We start from the raw sequence: 20731 nt of genomic DNA, 5'->3' as shown, positions 1-20731 counted from the left end.
TAAACCTTTTGAAAATTCAAAACCAGTGGCCCTAACTAGACGGGGTGCAGAGCACTAAGTCTTGCAGGGAGCTGCTCCCCTTCCAAGCCATTGGGGGAGGGAGCAAAACACTAAGTCTTGCAGGGAGCCTCCCCACAGCGGCTCCTCCCCTTCAGGCTTACTCCAGGCGGAGGGAGCAAAACGGAGGCGTAGCTGGAGTGAGTGCTAAGCACTACGGCTACAAGCCTATCCGCTTTCCTGGGAGTAAGCCCCATTGACTACAATGGGACTTACTTCTGAGTAGACATGCCTAGGATTGAACTCCAAGTCGTGCAAGTGACTCCTCCCTTTTAGAGCCATGAGGGGAGCAAAACGGAGGCGTAGCTGGAGGGGACTGCAAAGCACTAAGTTTCGGATGGAGCATCACCGCAGCGTGCAAAGGGCTCCTCCCCTTTGGAGCCATTCCAGGCGGAGGGTGCAAAACACTAAAATCCCATTCACACTTTCCTGGGAGTAAGCCCCACTGGTTAGAATGGGACTTACTTCTGAGTAGACATGCCTAAGATTGAGCTCCAAGCCTTGCAGGGAGCTTCACCGCAGCGTGCAAGGGCTCCCCCCTGGAATGGCTCTGAAGGGGAGGAGCCCCTTTGCACACTGCGGGGAGGCTCCCTGGAAGACCTGGAGCTCAATCCTAGGCATGCCTATTCAGAAGTCCCATTGTAGTCAATGGGGCTTACTCTCAGGAAAGTGGAGAGGATTGTGGCCTTAGTGCTTTGCACTCCCTCCAAACGCCTCCTTTTTGCTCCCCCTGCCTGGAATGGCTTTGAAGAGAAGTCCCTTGCACGCTGCGGGGAGGCTCTCTACAAGACTTAGTGCTTTGCCCCCCCCCCAGCTACACCACTGCTCAAAACCTCTCTCCGTCCTTCCCACAGAAGGCGATCCAAGAGCATAGTTTCATAAGTGTCTGCTCAGGGGCAAGTCCCCTTCAGCCCAGTGGGACTCCCCGGCGACGGGAGCGCAGGGACTGCAGCCTGCAGCGCACTGCCGCGCCTCGCTTCCACTGGAGGTGGAGTCGAACTCTCAGCCTCCTCCTGGTCCCTGGATGGGAAAGGTAGCCGTAAAGGAAGGCGGGTGCCGCGCAGCCAGCGCCGCGCCCGAGAGAGCCGTAAAGCAAGTCGTGGTGTTGACGGCAGGGAAAGCAGGAAGTGAGTATCGAAGGGGGGTTCGAAGTGCTGCGCGCGGGGCGGGGGGGCGGTGACGTCAGTGCTTGGAGGTGCCGGCGGGGTACCGAGGAGGCGGCTGAAGGGCCGGCGTGGAGCCGTGGCCAAGGGTCGCAGTGTTGTATGGGACTGAGTCCCAGGGACTTTGCGTGGGGCTGTAGGCAGAGCTACTCTCCGTGACCCACCTCCTCCCCCTCTTCAGTGCAAGGCCCACCACACTGGCCTACCTTGCAGGGGTAGGGTTTTGGTTCTGGGGGAGGGAAAGTGTTTGGTAGGTAAGAATTGGCAGCTTCTGTGGTGGCCCAAGTGAGAGTAAGTCCTATTGACTCTAATGGGACTTACTTCCAAGTAGACATACCTAGGATGGGGCTCTCAGGCTGCAATCCTATCCACACTTTCCTGGGAGTGAGCCCCATTGACTCTAATTGGATTTACTTCTGAGTAGACATGGCTATGGGTGGGGCTGTTAAACCCAAGCCACAGTCTGGTGTCTTCACTGCAGGGTGTAAGGGAAAATAGAATGGCAGATGCAGGGGAGAGGCAGCAGGGTGCAAGTATCTTGCCTGTGTGCTCCGTGGTGGGCCACTGTGAGATACAGGAAGCTGGACTAGGTGGGCCCTCATTCTGACCCAACAGGACTCTTCTTATGTCTGAGCTCTGCCACTTTAGTCTACAGGTGGGAGCTCACCTGATGCAGTGATCAACCTCCAGATAAATCTGTCCCCTGTACACAGAAAAGCAGATATAAGGGGAAGAGAGTTCCAGCCTAGTTTGTCCTCCTCTGATCCACTGTGAGATACAGGAAGCTGGACTAGGTAGGCCTTTGCCCTGATCATGCTGTCCCCTTCTTATGAAGTTGTTCCTGGATATCCTCTCTCCCACCCCACCCCCACAGTATGATGTAATGTTGGAAGTATGTAGTGGCTCCATCAACATCTCCAGGGTTGGTTTCAGTCATCACCTGGAGAGTGATGTTGTCATGTCTAGAGACTCCAGGCCCATCCTGGAGTTTTTACAGCTCTATACAGGGATTGTAATATAAGGATAGTATTGTATATAAGGATTGTATATAAGGATTGTAAGCTGATCTATTTGAAGTGATTGGAAAAGTGCTATTTGTCTAAACAGCAGCAGCAGAGGGGAATAGTGAGTGTTTGGGCTTGGAGTAAAGGAGGGAGGGAAAAACTGAGTGCTGGTGGTAGAGTTTGGCTATATTTCTATACATGCTTACCTTGGAGTAAGCCTCATTGAACATAGTGGGACTTTGTTCTGAATAAACATGTGTAGGATTATCCTGCGGTTTTCAAACTCTCAAGGAGTTTGGGACCGAAGTAAGTCCTTGCAGGTGAGGGGAGGGAGGCAGCGGGAGGGGGGGTGCTGGGAGCCCTGCGCAAGCATCTGCAAGGTTCCCCAGCCTTCTAAAAGTGAAAGTGAAGCGATTGCACTTCACTTCTGGTTTTGTGAAAGTGGAGCATGATCGCTCCATTTTCAATTTTGGAATGTTGGGGAGCCCTGCAGATGCTTGCACAGTGCTCCCTACACCCCTGACAGGCTGCTGCAGGGACTGGTGAGTCCATCCCAGTCCCTGCGGCTCCCCTTAGCAACAGGATCCTGGGGATCACGTTGCTGCCTTCCCCCTCCCCCCCTTAAGAGGGCAGAGGCCAAGGTTGTCAGGCTGGGGTGTCATGACACCCCAGTTTGAATAGCTCTGGATTATACTGTTTGAGTGGTTTGTTGGTTAATGGAAAAGATGGGCTTGGCATTCTAGCCATCTGAAAGGTGTACCACTGAGAAAGGGAGGGCACTTTTTCATGCATGTTTGGTCTCATGCATGTTTACTGGGAACTATGTTTTATTTGGCGTTTATTCCTAAGGATTATACGTGTTGTGAGTCAAATGAAACAAACTCCCAAGTGTGCTACCCCATTGAAGCTGGTGGAATTTGATTCCCAGTAATTTATAGGATTTTATTGCATGGCAGTGAAAGGAAAGATTGTTTTTTTAGGCAGGAGGTGATTCACGTGGTGATTTTTAATTTTATTTTTTATTTTTTTAAATTTATTAATCGGACTGTCAGGGATGTGGCCTTCAGAAAAGAGGTGGGGAGTGGCCACAGACAGCAGAAGGGGGAGATAATGCAGATAACTGGAACAAGGGAAATGGGGACAAAGTCTGACTAATCCTATTAAAACTCTCAGCTCCATCTGGCCTGATGCTTTCTTGCATTGGTTGAGAGCAGAATAAAGAGAAATGAACAGAAACAGGAAGCCACTGCCATCAGGAGGAAAAGACACTGCTGCACCTAGACAGGTGAGTTCCTACACACCTCTTCTGAGTTCTGGTCTTAACTATGAGAATCTCTTCAGCTACTTTGTTCTAGGATATGTGCATACATTCTTGGCATCCTTCAGTCTCGGAAGACTATGATATCGCACTCTGAATGGTGGTTCTGGAACAGAGTGTCCTCTCCAGTGCGCGAAACCTGGGTAAAGTAGATATGGAGGATAGACTGTTTCCCATGCAGCAAATCCCCCCTCTCCAGGATGCTGAAATGGTCCAATAGGCAGAGGCCAATACGGTTAGTTCCAGCAGCGTCGCAGGAGTTACCAGAACGTGACTGTGTTCAGCCATGAACTGCCTCAGTGACTCCGGCTCCGGATTTTGCCTCGAGGTTGACTCCTGAAGCCTTTTCCATAACTGGATTTAGCCACAAGGCAGTGGAGGTTTGGGATCAGAGTTTTCCTTCTCTCAGATGAGCTGCCTTCCCAGGCTAACGAGTCCCATCTACCCGGTGGCTGTTTAGTAGCCTCTTATGACAAGTACAGCCAAACGGAGGGCCTATTCTTATCCCCAGCCCCCAGGGGAATATCCCATTGGTAAAACCACAAAATAACCACTATGAAGCAACAGGTCACTGCTGACCAGTTTAAAGTACTGTACTGTGAAATTATTTTGTTCTTCATGCTTATGTTGTCACAACCCTCTAGTGCAGTGTTTCTCAAATTGTGGATCAAGACCCACTAGGTGGGTCGTGAGCCAATTTCAGGTGGGTCCCCATTCATTTGAATATTTTATTTTTAATATATTCGACTTGATGCTACCATGTTGTGTGATTGCATCTGGGGAAATGTTCCAGTTCGGTACTTTTAACAGGCTACTATGTATATGCTTTTCACAATTACTCCTGGGTAAGTGTGGGTAGGATTGCAGTCTAGGATTGTTTGCCAGCTAAGATTTCTTGATTCTCATTCTAATGTGTATTTTTTTATTCTATCAGTTTTGAATTGCAGCTCCATAGCTGTTAAGGTTGGCCAAGACTGACCAAACAATGAGATCAAGCCACTGAGTGGTTTATAGTACATACAATATATATTCTCCCCCCCCCCGCCATGCCTTGGCCCTACAGAACCAGAATCTGCCTAGTACTAGAGGTGCAGAAAGACCATAGGCCTAACTCCATAACATGGCCTGACCTATGGCAATCCTGCTCCCACACAGGAATCTCACAAACCACTGCAGCCTATAAGAACATAAGAACAGCCCCACTGGATCAGGCCATAGACCCATCTAGTCCAGCTTCCTGTATCTCACAGCGGCCCACCAAATGCCCCAGGGAGCACACCAGATAACAAGGGACCTCATCCTGGTGCCCTCCCTTGCATCTGGCATTCTGACATAACCCATTTCTAAAATCAGGAGGTTGCACATACACATCATGGCTTGTACCCCATAGTGGATTTTTCCTCCAGAAACTTGTCCAATCCCCTTTTAAAGGCATCCAGGCTAGACGCCAGCACCACATCCTGTGGCAAGGAGTTCCACAGACTGACCACAAGCTGAGTAAAGAAATATTTTTTGTGTGTGTTCTAACTCTCCCAACACTCAATTTGAGTGGATGTCCCCTGGTTCTGGTGTTATGTGAGAGTGTAAAGAGCATCTCCCTATCCACTCTGTCCATCCCCTGCATAATTTTGTATGTCTCAATCATGTCCCCCCTCAGGCGTCTCTTTTCTAGGCTGAAGAGGCCCAAATGCTGTAGCCTTTCCTCATAAGGAAGGTGCCCCAGCCCCGTAATCATCTTAGTTGCTCTCTTTTGCACCTTTTCCATTTCCACGATGTCTTTTTTGAGATGCGGCGACCAGAACTGGACACAATACTCCAGTTGTGGCCTTACCATAGATTTGTACAACGGCATTATAATATTAGCCATTTTGTTCTCAATACCCTTCCTAATGATCCCAAGCATAGAATTGGCCTTCTTCACTGCCGCCGCACATTGGGTCGACACTTTCATCGACCTGTCCACCACCATCCCAAGATCTCTCTCCTGATCTGTCACACACAGCTCAGAACCCATCAGCCTATATCTAAAGTTTTGATTTTTTGCCCCAATGTGCATGACTTTACACTTACTGACATTGAAGCGCATCTGCCGTTTTGCTGCCCATTCTGCCAGTCTGGAGAGATCCTTCTGGAGCTCCTCACAATCACTTCTGGTCTTCACCACTCGGAAAAGTTTGGTGTCGTCTGCAAACTTAGCCACCTCACTGCTCAACCCTGTCTCCAGGTCATTTATGAAGAGGTTGAAAAGCACCGGTCCCAGGACAGATCCTTGGGGCACACCGCTTTTCACCTCTCTCCACTGTGAAAATTGCCCATTGACACCCACTCTCTGCTTCCTGGCCTCCAACCAGTTCTCAATCCATGAGTGGACCTGTCCTCTAATTCCCTGACTGTGAAGTTTTTTCAGTAGCCTTTGGTGAGGGACCATGTCAAATGCCTTCTGAAAGTCCAGATATATAATGTCCACGGGTTCTCCCACATCCACATGCCTGTTGACCTTTTCAAAGAATTCTATAAGGTTTGTGAGGCAAGACTTACCCTTACAGAAGCCATGCTGATTCTCCCTCAGCAAGGCCTGTTCGTCTATGTGTTTTGAGATCCTATCTTTGATGAGGCATTCCACCATCTTACCCGGTATAGATGTTAGGCTGACCGGCCTATAGTTTCCCGGGTCCCCCCTCTTTCCCTTTTTAAAGATAGGCGTGACATTTGCTATCCTCCAATCTTCTGGCACCGTGGCCGTTTTGAGGGACAAGTTGCATATCTTTTTGCATATCTATGCCACTTTTAACACCTATATCACAGGTTAGCCATTCTTGGTCTGAAAAATGCCTAATGATTTTAATGAAACGTGTCTTGCAATACTGTGGAAAGCTTCAAGATGCTTGGGCTGCTGTGGGGAAACAGGATTCTGAACTAGATAGGCCCTTGGTCTGATCTAGCAGAACTTTTCTTATGTTAACATAGTGTTATGAATGCATGAGGAGCATAACAGAATGCAAATCAGTTGTGTACTATATTGCCTCTTCCAAGCAATAGTTTCCTCCACACAGTCTAAGTATGCTAGGTATTTTAGTAAATGGACGTTTAGTAAGTGTCTCAAGAATTGTTCTTGTTGTTCAGCAGCTGTTTAGTGCTAACGTTATATTAGATACTGTGCAGATATGGAATGAACATTAATGTTGACCCAGGTGCCTTTGGGGATGGAGTTGAAAGTAAAGGTGAATGCCTGGTAACAAAACAGTGAGGAAGCTGGTGTAGGTGTTAGCATGAACACTGGTGTAGGTGTTAGCATGAAGAATGGTGTGAAATGTTCCCTCATTACGGAGATGACTTCAAGGTGTGGCTACTGTTTCAACAGCAGTTCCTCCTCCCAGTTCATAGAACATTTGTGTTAGTAGTCTGGTCCAGCATATACTACTCTGATATGTGGACCACTGCAAAATAAACAAGGGTATTATTTCATTGTAGGCCCTCTTGAGAATCCTTCATACGTGCATAAAATCCTTTTGCAGGTGGGAAAACTTGTCAAGGCCATTTTTGACTGAGAAATGAGGGATTCCCAGGGGAATAAGCACTTGTTTCTAGCACCAAGATTCTTCACAACAAGTTAAAAACAAATTGAAGAAAAGTTCACATCAGAATTTTGGCACACAGTTCAGACAACATTGTCTCTGGAAACCCCAAGCAGTTCAAAATCAAAACTTCACATATAGGCTAATGGGTTCTGAGCTATGTGTGACAGATCAGGAGAGAGATCTTGGGATGGTGGTGGACAAGTCGATAAAAGTGTCAACCCAGTGTGCAGTGGCAGTAAAGAAGGCCAATTCTATGCTTGGGATCATTAGAAAAGGTATTGAGAACAAAACAGCTAATATTATAATGCCATTGTACAAATCGATGGTAAGACCACACCTGGAGTGTTGCGTCCAGTTCTGGTCGTCGCATCTCAAAAAAGACATCGTGGAAATGGAAAAGGTGCAAAAGAGAGCGACTAAGATGATTACGGGGCTGGGGCACCTTCCTTATGAGGAAAGGCTACAGCATTTGGGCCTCTTCAGCCTAGAAAAGAGACGCCTGAGGGGGGACATGATTGAGACATACAAAATTATGCAGGGGATGGACAGAGTGGATAGGGAGATGCTCTTTACACTCTCACATAACACCAGAACCAGGGGACATCCACTCAAATTGAGTGTTGGGAGAGTTAGAACACACACAAAATATTTCTTTACTTAGCGTGTGGTCAGTCTGTGGAACTCCTTGCCACAGGATGTGGTGATGGCATCTGGCCTGGATGCCTTTAAAAGGGGATTGGACAAGTTTCTGGAGGAAAAATCCACTATGGGGTACAAGCCATGATGTGTTTGTACAACCTCCTGATTTTAGAAATGGGCTATGTCAGAATGCCAATGCAAGGGAGGGCACCAGGATGCAGGTCTCTTGTTATCTGGTGTGCTCCCTGGGGCATTTGGTGGGCCGCTGTGAGATACGGGAAGCTGGACTAGATGGGCCTATGGCCTGATCCAGTGGGGCTGTTCTTATGTTCTTATGTACTCAGTGGCCAACAGTGTCAGTTCTCTGGTTTTACTGCTTTTATTGCTAAGTGTTATTCATTGGTGTTGCTGGGCAGTACGGGATGTACCAGGTTCCATCAATTGAGGGGGTGACACCAGCAATTGAGGGGGTGGGAAAAGCCCACCACATTTTCAGCTCACTCTGAGCAACGCTTCCAAGAACACAAAGAAGCAACTTGGCTTGCAGTGGCCACAGATGGCTGAGCAAGAGTGTCACCCATCCATGGCAGCCACCAGAGCCTTTTCCTTGGCACTCTTCTGCTGCTCCAAGCCGTTCTTGTGTGAACACAAAGAAGTGACTTGGCACACAGTGACTGAAGATGGCAGAGCAAGTGTGTCACCCTTCCATGGCAGCTAGTGGGGCCTTTTCCTTGGTGGTCTTTGGCTGCTGCAAGCTGCTTCTTTGTGTTCTCATAAGCAACAAGCTGCTTATCTGGAACGTATCTGTAAAGCAAAAACTAATATTAATATCAAGTAAGTCAACACCGCTTTTGTGTTTGTGTTGTCTCTTGTTCTCTGTAGAGGATGGGTTTGCTGATGGATTTGTCTCCTGCAAGCATGATGGCCAGTGATGGGGTGGATGATACTGACCTGGAGGCCGAATTCCTGGCTATTGTTGGGGGCCAGCCAGATACAAAACGAAAACCAAATGGAAAAAGTAAGTTTGTGGTGGTGGGTATTGCTTCAGACAATGATTATAAAGGTATGCAGGGTGTGCACTCACAAGTGGTGCATTTCTCTACTCCCAGACCTGCGTGATCCATACAAAGGGAAAAGGGTTGACTGTTGCTTGTCCTCCTTATATCTGTGTTTTCTCTAGCTCTGAAGGTACTTTTTGGCATCTCCTTTTCTCTTGATTCTTATGGGCAGCTCTCAAAGTTGCACTCACTTCCGCTTCCATATTTGTGATCCTGAGCAGACACATCTTTGCTCCTGGCTGGAGGAGCCACAGCAAAAGTTATGTTTTCCTCATGTTTTTGGCAGCTGTTACTTCCATTGCTAGGCAAATTCCCTCTAACAGTTCACCCGATAACTCTCCCCCCATTTCCTCTTATTTTTAATATGTTTTTATGTTGCCCTTTGTTACAGATGTTTCTAGGACAGCTTAAAAATCTTACAATGTAACTACATAATCACCTGCATAAAATATCAGAAAAGAAAAATTAAAAGCAACATAAAACATTATACTTGTTAAAAGACCTGTGAACATAAAGAGATATTTGAGGCCACAAAAAACACTAAGAGTGGGTGCCTGGTGAATCCTCCCTAAGAACATAAGAACAACCCCACTGGATCAGGCCATAGGCTCATCTAGTCCAGCTTCCTGTATCTCACAGCGGGCCACCAAATGCCCCAGGGAGCACACCAGATAACAAGAGACCTGCATCCTGGTGCCCTCCCTTGCATCTGACATAGCCCATTTCTAAAATCAGGAGGTTGTACATACACATCATGGCTTGTAACCCGTAATGGATTTTTCCTCCAGAAACTTGTCCAATCCCCTTTTAAAGGCATCCAGGCCAGATGCCATCACCACATCCTGTGGCAAGGAGTTCCACAGACCGACCACAAGCTGAGTAAAGAAATATTTTTTGTGTGTGTTCTAACTCTCCCAACACTCAATTTGAGTGGATGTCCCCTGGTTCTGGTGTTATGTGAGAGTGTAAAGAGCATCTCTCTATCCACTCTTTCCATCCCCTGTATAATTTTGTATGTCTCAACCATGTCCCCCCTCAGGCACCTCTTTTCTGGGCTGAAGAGGCCCAAACGCCATAGCCTTTCCTCATAGGGAAGGTGCCCCAGCCCAGCAATCATCTTATTTGCCCTCTTTTGCACCTTTTCCATTTCCACTATATCCTTTTTGAGATGCGGCGACAAGAACTGGACGCAATACTCTAGGTGTGGCCTTACCATCGATTTGTACAATGGTATTATAATATTAGCTGTTTTGTTCTCAGTACCTTTTCCAATGATCCCAAGCATAGAATTGGCCTTCTTCACTGCCGCTGCACATTGGGTCGACACTTTCATCGACCTGTCCACCCCCCCCCCCACAAGATCTCTCTCCTGATCTGTCACACACAGCTCAGAACCCATCAGCCTATATGTGAAGTTTTGATTTTTTGCCCCAATGTGCATGACTTTACACTTCCTTAGGAAGTGCATTCCATAGGGTGGAGAATCCTTTCCCTCTCCTTTGACATGGACCCAGTTCCTGAGTTCTGGGTCCTTATTGCAATGATAATATCCCCCTGCCAGTAGCTGTAACTTTGAAGCTAAGGCACTAGACATTTGCAGCTACTTCCAATGTCTTGATGTAAGAACCTACTAAAATCTGAGAAGTTTCCCACAAGTAGGATCTTCCCTACTTGAGTTCTTACTTTTTCTAGGATCTTTCCTACTTGAGTTCTTACTTTTTCTAACTTAAGTTTGCCATCTGCTGTTCTGATGGCTTTGTGATTATTTCGCAGTGATGGATCATATATTTATATCATTGTATATATGATATACATAGTTCCTTCCCTCCCTTTGTCCTCACCACAACCCTTTGAGGTAGATTAGGCTGAGAGGTAGTGACTGACCCAAAGTCACCCAGGAAGCTGTACAACTGAGTGGGGATTTGAAGCTGGATCTTCTAGGTCGAAGTCCAACTCCAGAACCACTGCACTATCCTGGTTCTCTATTATATACTATTCATGTTCTCTGAGTGTGTGTGTGTGTGTGTGTATATATTGAGAAACCTCTCAGACCAATGTGGAGCTGATTTTGTAGTATGTATGTTTTTGTGGTATACAAAAGAGTATGTATGTGTGTTGTTTCTTTCTAGCTCCTCTGCCAATGGAAGCTATTGAAAGAATGGCTGCACTTTGTATGAAGGACCTTGATGAAGATGATAGGGGAATAGAGGAAGATCTGGAAGATGATGATGAACTGATGGTAAAAATGCTTTGGGCCTGGTAGCATACAGGATTAAGTTGCACTCTTTAGTTTTGTTTAGCAGCTATGGTGTGCTTAACTGTACAAAACACAGAAATTATAACCTGACAGTCTATAACAGTGGTACTCAAACATTTCCGGCCAGTGGCTCCCTTGACCCCCATGGCTGTTGGCCATGACTCCCCATCATGTTCCTGAGGGCTGGAAGTGACGACATTAAACAGGAAGTGGCCAGAAATATTAACTATATTAACTATAATATTATATTTATTATAATATAGTATTAAATATTAAATATATATTAACTATATTAATAATTATTATATTAACATATCATTAAATGCAGATCTTAAAATATATTAATAATACACAGCAATATACATGCTTTATAAATGATCAGCTGCTGATCACTGTAGGAGACAGGATGCTGGAGTAGGTAGAGTTTGTCTGGTCCAGGAGGACTCATTTTTTTCAACTTTGTAAGCATACCAATAGAATTGTTTTATCAAATGAACTTTGTGAACAACCAGTCTGACCAACATTGCACACACACCCCCCGTGGACCCCAATTCAACTAGTCATTTCTCCCATTCTCCTTGGATAGGATTGAACCCTTTATTAATTTAATGAAATTAAATTTTTCTAGCAGCTGGTGGGGAAAACAAAAATAGACCATGAAAATATATCAGAACTGATAAGGGTTTGGTTAGGAACCTGATTTGTCTCCTATACTAGGAGATGCACAGCCTATGCATGTCTACTCAGAAGTAAGTCCAAATAGAGTCAATGGGGCTTACTCCCAGGAAAGTGTGGTTAGGATTGGGCTGGCAATCATAAATGGCTGATAAGTATTCCCTTCAAATAGCAAGATTCATCACTTTAAAAATACAGCCTCTCCTCTTCAGTCAAACAACAAGATTAATAAATCACTTTTAAAAACAGTACCCTTTTTCTGCTCCTAGCCAAGTAAAGTGTGTGCTACTCTCTCTCTCTCCCCCCCTTGCCAACTGCATGGAAACAACCTTAAGACCCCCGGTGACTGGTAAAATAGGAAGCGTTTTATTTGGGGAGGGGGAGGAAAGTGGGAAGGTTTGGAGATCGAAAGGGGGGAGTAGAAGAGGGAGGGGGTTGAAAAGAGAGATTGATGAGAATCGATCCCAGGGTGGGAACTAGGAACCAACCAGACAAGGATCAGCAAAGGTTAAGGACTGCAAGCTGAGCTTGCTCAGATGGGGGCATGCCAGATGGGGGTTGGAGTTGAAGAGCATTGGAAACAACATGCAGGGAACACAGAAGGCTTTGGGCCTCAGAGTGGAGGGAGAAGAGGGCGGGGTGGCAGCAGCCACTCTCAAAGCGGAGCAACTCCCATTTCTTCTGCTTTAATAAAAAGCACAGACGGGCAGAAGATGGGGAAGATGGGCTCTTATTCTGCCCAGGGGTGTGACTGTATCGCTTCAAGAGGACATCCCACGCCTCCCCTTTGAGTTCCTAGTGCCTCCCTAAAGAGCCTCGCTGCACATTTTGAATAACACTGGTCCATAACCTAATAGTCTATTATTTGCATTAGATTGATGTGGAATGTGAGAAGAGGCCAGAGACTGATAGTGGTGTGGTGGAGTTAGAAAAGGGGGGAATACCAAATGGCAATTGTGGGTCAGGTAAAATTAGGCTGGGATGGATCCAGAAATGTTTTGTTTAGGTAGTGGGTTTTTGATAGAGAAGGAGGAAGCCCATTGAATTGAGAGCCAGAGACTGTTCCAGGCAGGGGAAGCAGTATGGAGACAGTAATGAGAAACCCAGACAAAGGTGAAAAAGGTATAGGAAGGACAATTTTAGTTTGGATTATGATTTGGAAGAGAAGTAAAAAAAGCCAATTGGATATGTAGGGATTATTGGGACAAAAGCAAGAGATGTCATATGTCAGGGCGATAGAAAGGAATTTGTGGGTGGACGGACTTTCATGCCAGATGTTTTATTCTTCCATTGAAAATGACAAGATCACTAGAAGTGAAAGGGGAAGAGTGCAAGCGAACTTTTAAAATGGAAAAGTATCAGAGACATTGTTTCTCATGTTCTTGAGCCCAGTGTAAGATTTTAAAACTTCTCCCCTTCTTGTGTAGGCTGAACTCAATGAAGTACTTGAGGAGGAGGACGAGGAAGAAACCAAGGATGCCTCAATACCTGTTGCTGCTAAGGTGGAACCCTTTATTCCAACTCTGGTTTTCTTTCTCTTGCTGGCGATTCTTTCGGTGGTGACTTCCCCACGGGGGGAATGGACTTTTCTTTGCATGTCTGGTTCCACCAGTTTAATGGTGCCACAAAGAAGCAGCCAGTGCTGCACAATCTCAAGTATAAACCTCTGGGAAAATCAAGTTTTTTCTTCAGTAAAAACAAAGGAGCAGAGACCAGTACTTCTACCCCTTGCATCTTCCATAAAATACTGTCCCGCTTGCTCTGTTCTTGTGTGATGTAGTGCCTAAGAGAGGAAGCTATTCTTTGGGAAGCTCCTGGTTCAACTGTCAACCCAGCCATGAACTCACTAGGTTGTCTGAGACAAACAGTGAAATTTCAGCCTCAGCCCCATCAGTCTATAACAGGGGAGTCCAAACATTTTGGCAGGAGGGCCACATCATCTCTCTGACACTGTGGTGGGGGGCTGGGAAAAAAATTAACTTACATTTAAAATTTGAATAAATTTACATAAATGAATATATTAGAGATGGAACTTATATGAATGAGTGAAGGTCTTGCAGTAGCTCAAGGCCTATAAAAGGCCTTGCACAAAGCAAGGCCAGCCTTCACTGCCACTATTGCATCACGGACATGAAACAGCAAGTAGTGGATGGAGCTCACAGCTCATGCAAGAGATCGAACAGTCACTCTCACACTGAGAATGGTTGCGTTGGGCCAGCACGGGCTCCAGCAAGTCTCCAGAGGGCCAGAATTGGGAGTCCCCAAGGGCCGCAAGTGGGGCTCTCTGAGGGCTGAATTGGGAGTCCCCGAGGGCCGCAAGTGGCCCCCAGGCAGAGGTTTGGGCACCCCTGGTCTATAATACAGGGCTAACAATAGTGACATATCTCATTTGGTAGTTGTAAAGATTTGCTGAGGTCATGTACATGAAGCTTGTTGGACCTGAAAGCACTGCAGTTGCGCTACTATGGTAGTTTATCAGTGTTTAGTGTTCCAAAGTGTTTTGCACATGTTATCTTAGTAATCCTTACAGAAACCCTGTAAGGTAGGTCCAAATACTAACCGGATTGGTGGTATTATGATAGCAAGAGTTGATGCTGAAATATTAACTTCTGCTTCGGAAAGATGATAAAATTATTATTTTCTTTTCCTTATAAGTTAAACAAATTCCAATTAGCATTCCATCTGTTTATAGCGCACAGACAGGGACTGCTGCTGCAGGAGAGAAGAGGAATGTGACCATCTCCTTATCCCATCTCTGCAACTGTTGGGTCAGGGCTGAAATGCGCAACTTAGCAGAATTTTGCTTTTACACATTAATAGTAAACAAATGCAGTGGAAAATATAATTTGTTGTCCATCTGTTCCCGTCCCCCCGTCCCCACTCCCTAAAATGAAGGGTTTGTTTTGGTTTGCCAGGTAAATGATATCCCAGCTGATTCTAGTCGGACCGAATCCCTTTTGGTTGAAAGGCTGGACACGTACAAGACTGCAATTGAAAATGCAAAGCAAGCTGGGGAAAGTTCCAAAGTACGGCGCTATGAAAGGGGCCTCAAGGTAAGCCGCTGACTTATGCACTGGAATATACTTTTGTAACTTGGTGGGCATTGTGTCTTCCAGGACTTAAAAATGAATACAGGTGGAGCCTATTTATCAGCGTTAGTTCCGTTCTGTGACTCTTCAAGATTAAAAAAACACACTTTGTGCTAAATTCCATAGAGTTATGCAAATACACTGCAGTCTGACACTTGGGGCTGGAAGGAAACTAAGGCAGCTGTTATCAATGCCCTCCCCTCCTTACTCAGCCTTTAGCCCTCCTGTTGCCAGCTGTCCCTGCTTCTTTCACACGTGGGATGCTGAACTTTTAAGAGTCCAGGCCTATGCGTTTCTACTCAGAAGTAAGTTCCATTGTAGTCAATGGGGCTTACTCCCAGGAAAGTGTGGAAGGGATTGTAGCCTAAATATCATGCTTTGCTTGCTGGGAAGGCTTGCTTGTGTCAGTGATTGCCTTCACCATGGGGGGGGGGAGTGGGTTGTTTATGTAGGTGATTGCCTGCACTATCTCAGTGGGGGGGGGAAATTCAGCAAACACTCCCTGGGTTTTTTAAAGCAATCCCCTCTGTTGCTACTGCACCTGTGTGTGTGTGTGTGCGCGCGCGCGTGAGAGAGAGAGAGCGAGCGCGCGCGCGCATGTTCCACCTTGCTGCACTTGTTCTGGCTGCAGAGGTTTTCTGTCCCTCCTTCCCCTCTTCAGCCTTGGTTGGCTCAGGGGCTCCAGGAGTGTTACTGTTCCTTTGCAAGGGGAACCTCTTCTATGGCTTCAGAGCTATTTCCCTGCCAGGGCGAGGAGGAGCCTTTCTACAGTGTTTTGGGCTGCCTGGAAAGGTATCAGTGCAGGGCAAAGGTGTGTGTGACTTTCAGTTCCCCCCACCCAACTGGCACTGAGACAAATCCATGGATAAAAAATCTATGGATAAAAAAAATAGGCTGCACCTGTATAAGTGAAGGGGTTCAGAGATAACTTCCCTTTGAGAAAGGCAGGGGTATGCAGACTACAGCACCAGGCACAAAAAATTTGCACTTTTCAGTATCTGTTCACAGCTCCTTTTAAACTTAGGGCTTAATTATCTTGGTAGTCTTGGGAGTGGAGAGTAGAAGAATAAGAATGATCTCCCTAATGGGCATTTAGAACTGCTACTTGGTGGACTGACAAGCTTGTATTAAGCATTTGCAGTGTTTGTTGCTCTATGGCAGTGTTTCTCAAACTGTGGGTTGGGACCAACTAGGTGGGTTGTGAGCCAGTTTCAAGTGGGTTTCAAGCCAGTTTCAAGTTTCAATATTCACTTCAATATTCTATTTTTAATATATTAGACTTGATGCTACCCTGGTGTGTGACTGCATTTGGGGAAATGTTGCAGACCTGTACTTTTAACAAGCTACTATGTATATTCTCTTAACAATGATAGTAACAGGACTTACTCCTGGGTAAGTGTGGGTAGAGCTGCAACCTAGGATTGTTAAAAAATTTCCTGCTTGGTGACATCAGTTCTGGCCAAGGCATCACCTCAGGTGGGTCCTGATAGATTCTTATTCGAAAAAGTGGGTCCCAGTGCTAAATGTGTGGGAACCACTGCTCTGTGGTGTTTTTGTCTTTATTTTTCAGACTCTGGAAAACTTGTTGATCTCTGTGAGGAAGGGCAAAAAAATAGATGAGGATGAAATCCCTCCACCAGTAGCTACAGGAAAGAACATCTGTTCTCAGCAGGCGTCTCCCACAGAGCAAACTCCAGTTTCCCAGACCTCCAAGCCTGATGAAAGCATCACTTTGTCCAGCCAACTTCCTGCAGAGTCTACCTTGGCAGTCCCTGAGCAACCGCCTGCTAAATCCTCACCTACATCTGATCTACCTTCCAAGCTGCCACCACCAATTCTTCCAAAACCAAAGATGTCTCTAGCCCCTGCTCTGCAGCTTAGGTCCCCAGAGGCACTGCAGGAAAAATCTGTGCCTTTGGTACCCACTCCTCCTTCAGGTTAGTATCAAATGCAAAGGGCCAACTTAAAATGACCAGGACAGGGGAGGTGGGGAGACGGAACTTGTTGGTACACAGACAAAACAAGGGTATTCTGTGTTAAAAGACATGTTTAGCCCTGGCTTGGTTGCCACAGCTGTTTTTTTGACACACAGCAAATATGGGGTAGTGGATAAAATGATGGACTTAGGCAGAGAGACGCACATCCAAATCCCTGCTCACCTATGAAGCTCATTGTGACTGGGTCTATGGTGACCTTTGGCCAGTCAGTAACTCTCTCATCCTAACCTGCCTCACAAGATAATGTGGGAAAGAGGGGGAGCTCTGTAGAAAGAGTGGGTTATCAGTGGAACCATCAATGGAACCATTTTGCTATCCTCTGAGTCTATAGGCTTCCCAAGGATTTGCAAGTATTTCAGCAACTGATTGTAGCTGAATATGGCATGTCCGTTCATGTGTCCAATTCCAGGCTACCTATCTTTCAAATCCTTTTTCTTGTTTTCTTTTAACACACGGATGTTAAGATTCTTTGTTTTAGTTCGTATCTACCTTGTATATATTTCTGTGTGAGCAACTCTTTTCCTTTTATTAAAAAAAAGACTTTTTCTGGCCAGGACAATACAGTATATCTCTCTTTGATAACTCCAGGCATAGATTTACATTGCTTTCAGTCACAGTCATGGTAGGCAGGACACTATAGTTCTGCCTTCCTTCATGCCAAGGCAGATGGTGGGGAAAGAGTTCATAATTGAAATCATAATTGAACCTTTATGAATCTTTATTATGTTTCTCCACGCCTTTGCCGTGAATGGGAAGTGTCTTTGAGCTTTCTTGTTTGAATTAGTTGTGCTCTGGCTGATATAGATGGTAAACTAATGCAATTTAACACACGTTTTGATAACGTTATTCACCCTAGGCCTTCGGAAACCCTGTGTTATAATCTTGTTTTGGGTAATGTGTCCTCTCTGATGTCATGCAAAGAACAACTCAGTATTTCCATGTGCCCAAGGCTATTTTAGACCTGTGTTAGTCCACTGGCAGTCCCTTATGCCATGTGGCAAGCTGCTTTTGAAATGAGTTTCAGAAGCTGTTGGTGATATGCCATAATGGTCTGCTATTCAAAGTCACAGAAAATCCCAGAAGGGTGCATAAGGCCTTGAGTATGCCAAAGATAGTTCTCTGGGTCCCAGTTCTATAGATCTTTGTGGCAAGAATATATAGCACCATGGTTTGTTCTTTATTTGTCCTCAGGTTCCCAAAGCTCTGGTACCCAGGAACTCCTGCAAGCCCGACAGCGAGAGTACAAGCTGGCAGCACTGCGTGCTAAGCAGGAGGGCAGCATAGAAATGGCTACCAAGTATTACCGAATAGCAAAGGTAGGTGTGCTTCAGTGGCAAAACAGTAGTCATTTTCGCAGGAGGTGAGAAAAAGTTTTCCCAATAAGTTATGTCTTCTCCAAAGAAGCTGTCACTTCCAGACCCCAAAACACACACTGGAAGCTTCTTTTACATGCGCAAGTCTATCACTTGATTACTGGATAAATTGTTGCTGCTTAACCTTTCCCTTGCCAGTCTCCTCCATTAGGCTACTTCCCTGTTTTCTGAGTTTCCAAATGTGCATTTGCTACCTCATGGAGGGAAAGCATCTGGGGAAGAATCTGAGGGGGAAAAGTGATGGACAGGAGAAGGGTTAAGCATCTGCTACTGTTTTTTTCCATAGCAGATTCTAACATCACCCTGTTGCTTTGCAACTTCTGTGGTAATTCCCTTTGAAGGTTTTAGATAGGTTAATAATTTTCCTTACTTTTTCCTCTGCAGTTTGATTGTCAAACTTTGTAGTTAAAAATCACATTGGGATTTTCAGGGGAAAGGTTAGAGCAGAGCAAACTCCATCTTTATGTTAATGCTTTTCAGAGTCTTGACCCTATTTTAGAATCCTTGGGTAAAGGAGAGACTGTGGACCTCAGTCAGCTGCCTCCACCACCAGGTGAGGATGGTAATTTGACAGAGCTTTCCTAAATGTGCTTTTTTGCAAGAGCTTGTTAACAAATAAAGTAAAGGGGGAATCTGTGCAGCTCCACCAGGCAGGCAGTTGGGCTAGGACTTTTCAGAAAAAGGCAACATCCAATGCTGGTTAAAGCAGTGGGTGTCCAGTACCTCTTTGGTATTTCTCTGCAAAACTTTCTTGTTGAATGGCAGGCCAGTCCAGTTTCTTTGCCTCAGTTTTTGGATGCCAAAATCTTTTTTCCCCGCCACATTTTTATACCGCCCTTCCTCTGAAGAGCTCAGGCCGGTGTACACAGCTGCTCCCCTCCTTTTTGTCCTCACAACAACCCTGTGAGGTAGGTGAGGCTAAGAGAAAGTGACTGGCCCAAGGTCACTCAGGAAGCTTCATGGCTGAGGGGAGATTCGAACCTGGATCTTCCAGGTCTAAGTTCACCTCCCAAACCGCTACACCACCCTGGCTCTAAAAATCTTCCAAGTATTCTCCTGTCCCTTCCAATAGTATGAAAGCATATCTGTTGCTCAAGCCTCTATTTTATAACTATCAGCAACAAAATGGATTCTGTTTGTTCAAAAGACTTTGCCTGCTACTTAATTTAACTTTTTGCTGAGAAGCATTTGGATGAAATTGGGAATCGGGCATCATGCTGTGACAACTGGGTGGTGAGAGAGTCATATTGTTGCACGGTTGGTGACCAGATACAATGGAGGACACAGTGTCTAAACCTTTAACCATGGTATAGAAGAGGGCATTTTGGCAGGTTCAGCTCAACACATATAAGGGTTTAAAAAACTGCACCAGCCAAAATTCCCTCTTCTGTACCATGGTTTGTTACGTGAAAATCCCCTTTTTCCTTTTAAGTTGTGATTTTTATATCTGGTTATGTTATTATGGACTAAAATATCATACAGGCCAAACTTCCCATACAGGCCACAAAGGGGTCAAGTCAAACTCATGGTGACAACATCCCCCTCCCTAGGGTTAACAAGTCTGGAAGAGCAAATCATTGTTTAAATGTCTCCTATTCCATGTATTGTTTTAACCCAATCACTGTGTCTCCTAGTCCAATCACTGGTTATGCAAACACATTAAACTTCTCACACAGGCCAAATTCAGGTAAAGTCACAAGCTCATGGTGACAACATCCACCTCTCCAGGGTCAAGGAGTCTGGCATAGTATTGTTTACCGTATGTAGATTTGAACTACTGCATTTACTGCATAGTGTGTAAGTTCCCCTAGCTAGGAAGCTAGCCATTAGACACATTGAATTTTGCTGATAAGGGACATCCTGACCCCAAACACCCTGGTGGGTGGCAGTTTCCCCCCAGCTCAGCGTCCAGCCCATCTCGGTCACCAAAAAAATCCTTTTAAGAGAGGGCTTCGCCTCATGCTTGCTCTCTCTTGCTGCCCCTCCAAGGCAGAGGTCCTCCTTCCAGGACTTCCCCCCCCCCATCCATCTGCTCCTCAGGACAGGTTGCGTTCTGGAACTCTTTCCCCTCTTTCTTTCCCACCTATTTCTCCCCTTCTCTCCCCGTCTTTAGTTAGCAACTGGCAGACCAGGGACCCCTAAAATCCTTCCCTACGAATTTCCCTTTTCCTAATTTCCTCGGATGCACCAAATACATGTCACATGCAACCATCATAAGCTAGGTACACTTTTCAAGTACCAGAACCAAGAAATGTGCATTATGTTTACCTTTGTGCTTTTGTAATAAAATTATAATCTTTTATTAGAAGTCATCTTTCTCCCAGTCTCCTCCTTAAGCTAAAAAAGGAATTTCTCTGCATTACACCGTCTTGTTATCCAGCCTGCGATCCTGAGGTTCCAGTAAGGGCACTGTAATTATTCCCCTATATAAAGCAGCCCTTTTGGTAACAGTTAAAGGAATAGGCACTCTGTCCTTCTCTGTATCTGGTCACTGTAGGTTGGGTGAAGCGGATTCATTCCTAG

General features: G+C 45.7%; 1 protein-coding gene across 1 annotated transcript in view; it reads left to right on the top strand.

The window, feature by feature from the left end:
- The first annotated feature begins 1143 nt into the window (after positions 1-1143).
- CC2D1A (coiled-coil and C2 domain containing 1A) overlaps positions 1144-20731 on the top strand; it is a 53739-nt gene continuing 34151 nt past the window's right edge. The window contains exons 1-9 of the mRNA XM_066617946.1: positions 1144-1184; positions 3398-3509; positions 8642-8777; positions 10947-11056; positions 13177-13251; positions 14665-14802; positions 16409-16775; positions 18027-18151; positions 18689-18761. Coding sequence (XP_066474043.1) covers positions 3450-3509; positions 8642-8777; positions 10947-11056; positions 13177-13251; positions 14665-14802; positions 16409-16775; positions 18027-18151; positions 18689-18761 — 1084 coding nt within the window. The 5' untranslated portion in view covers positions 1144-1184; positions 3398-3449. The remainder of the gene's footprint in view (positions 1185-3397; positions 3510-8641; positions 8778-10946; positions 11057-13176; positions 13252-14664; positions 14803-16408; positions 16776-18026; positions 18152-18688; positions 18762-20731) is intronic.

The sequence above is a fragment of the Tiliqua scincoides genome, chromosome 2 (genome assembly GCF_035046505.1).
Source record: "Tiliqua scincoides isolate rTilSci1 chromosome 2, rTilSci1.hap2, whole genome shotgun sequence".
NCBI classification, from domain to species: domain Eukaryota; kingdom Metazoa; phylum Chordata; class Lepidosauria; order Squamata; family Scincidae; genus Tiliqua; species Tiliqua scincoides.
Note: the sequence above shows the minus strand (reverse complement) of the source record. Positions and strands in the feature narration are given on the sequence as shown.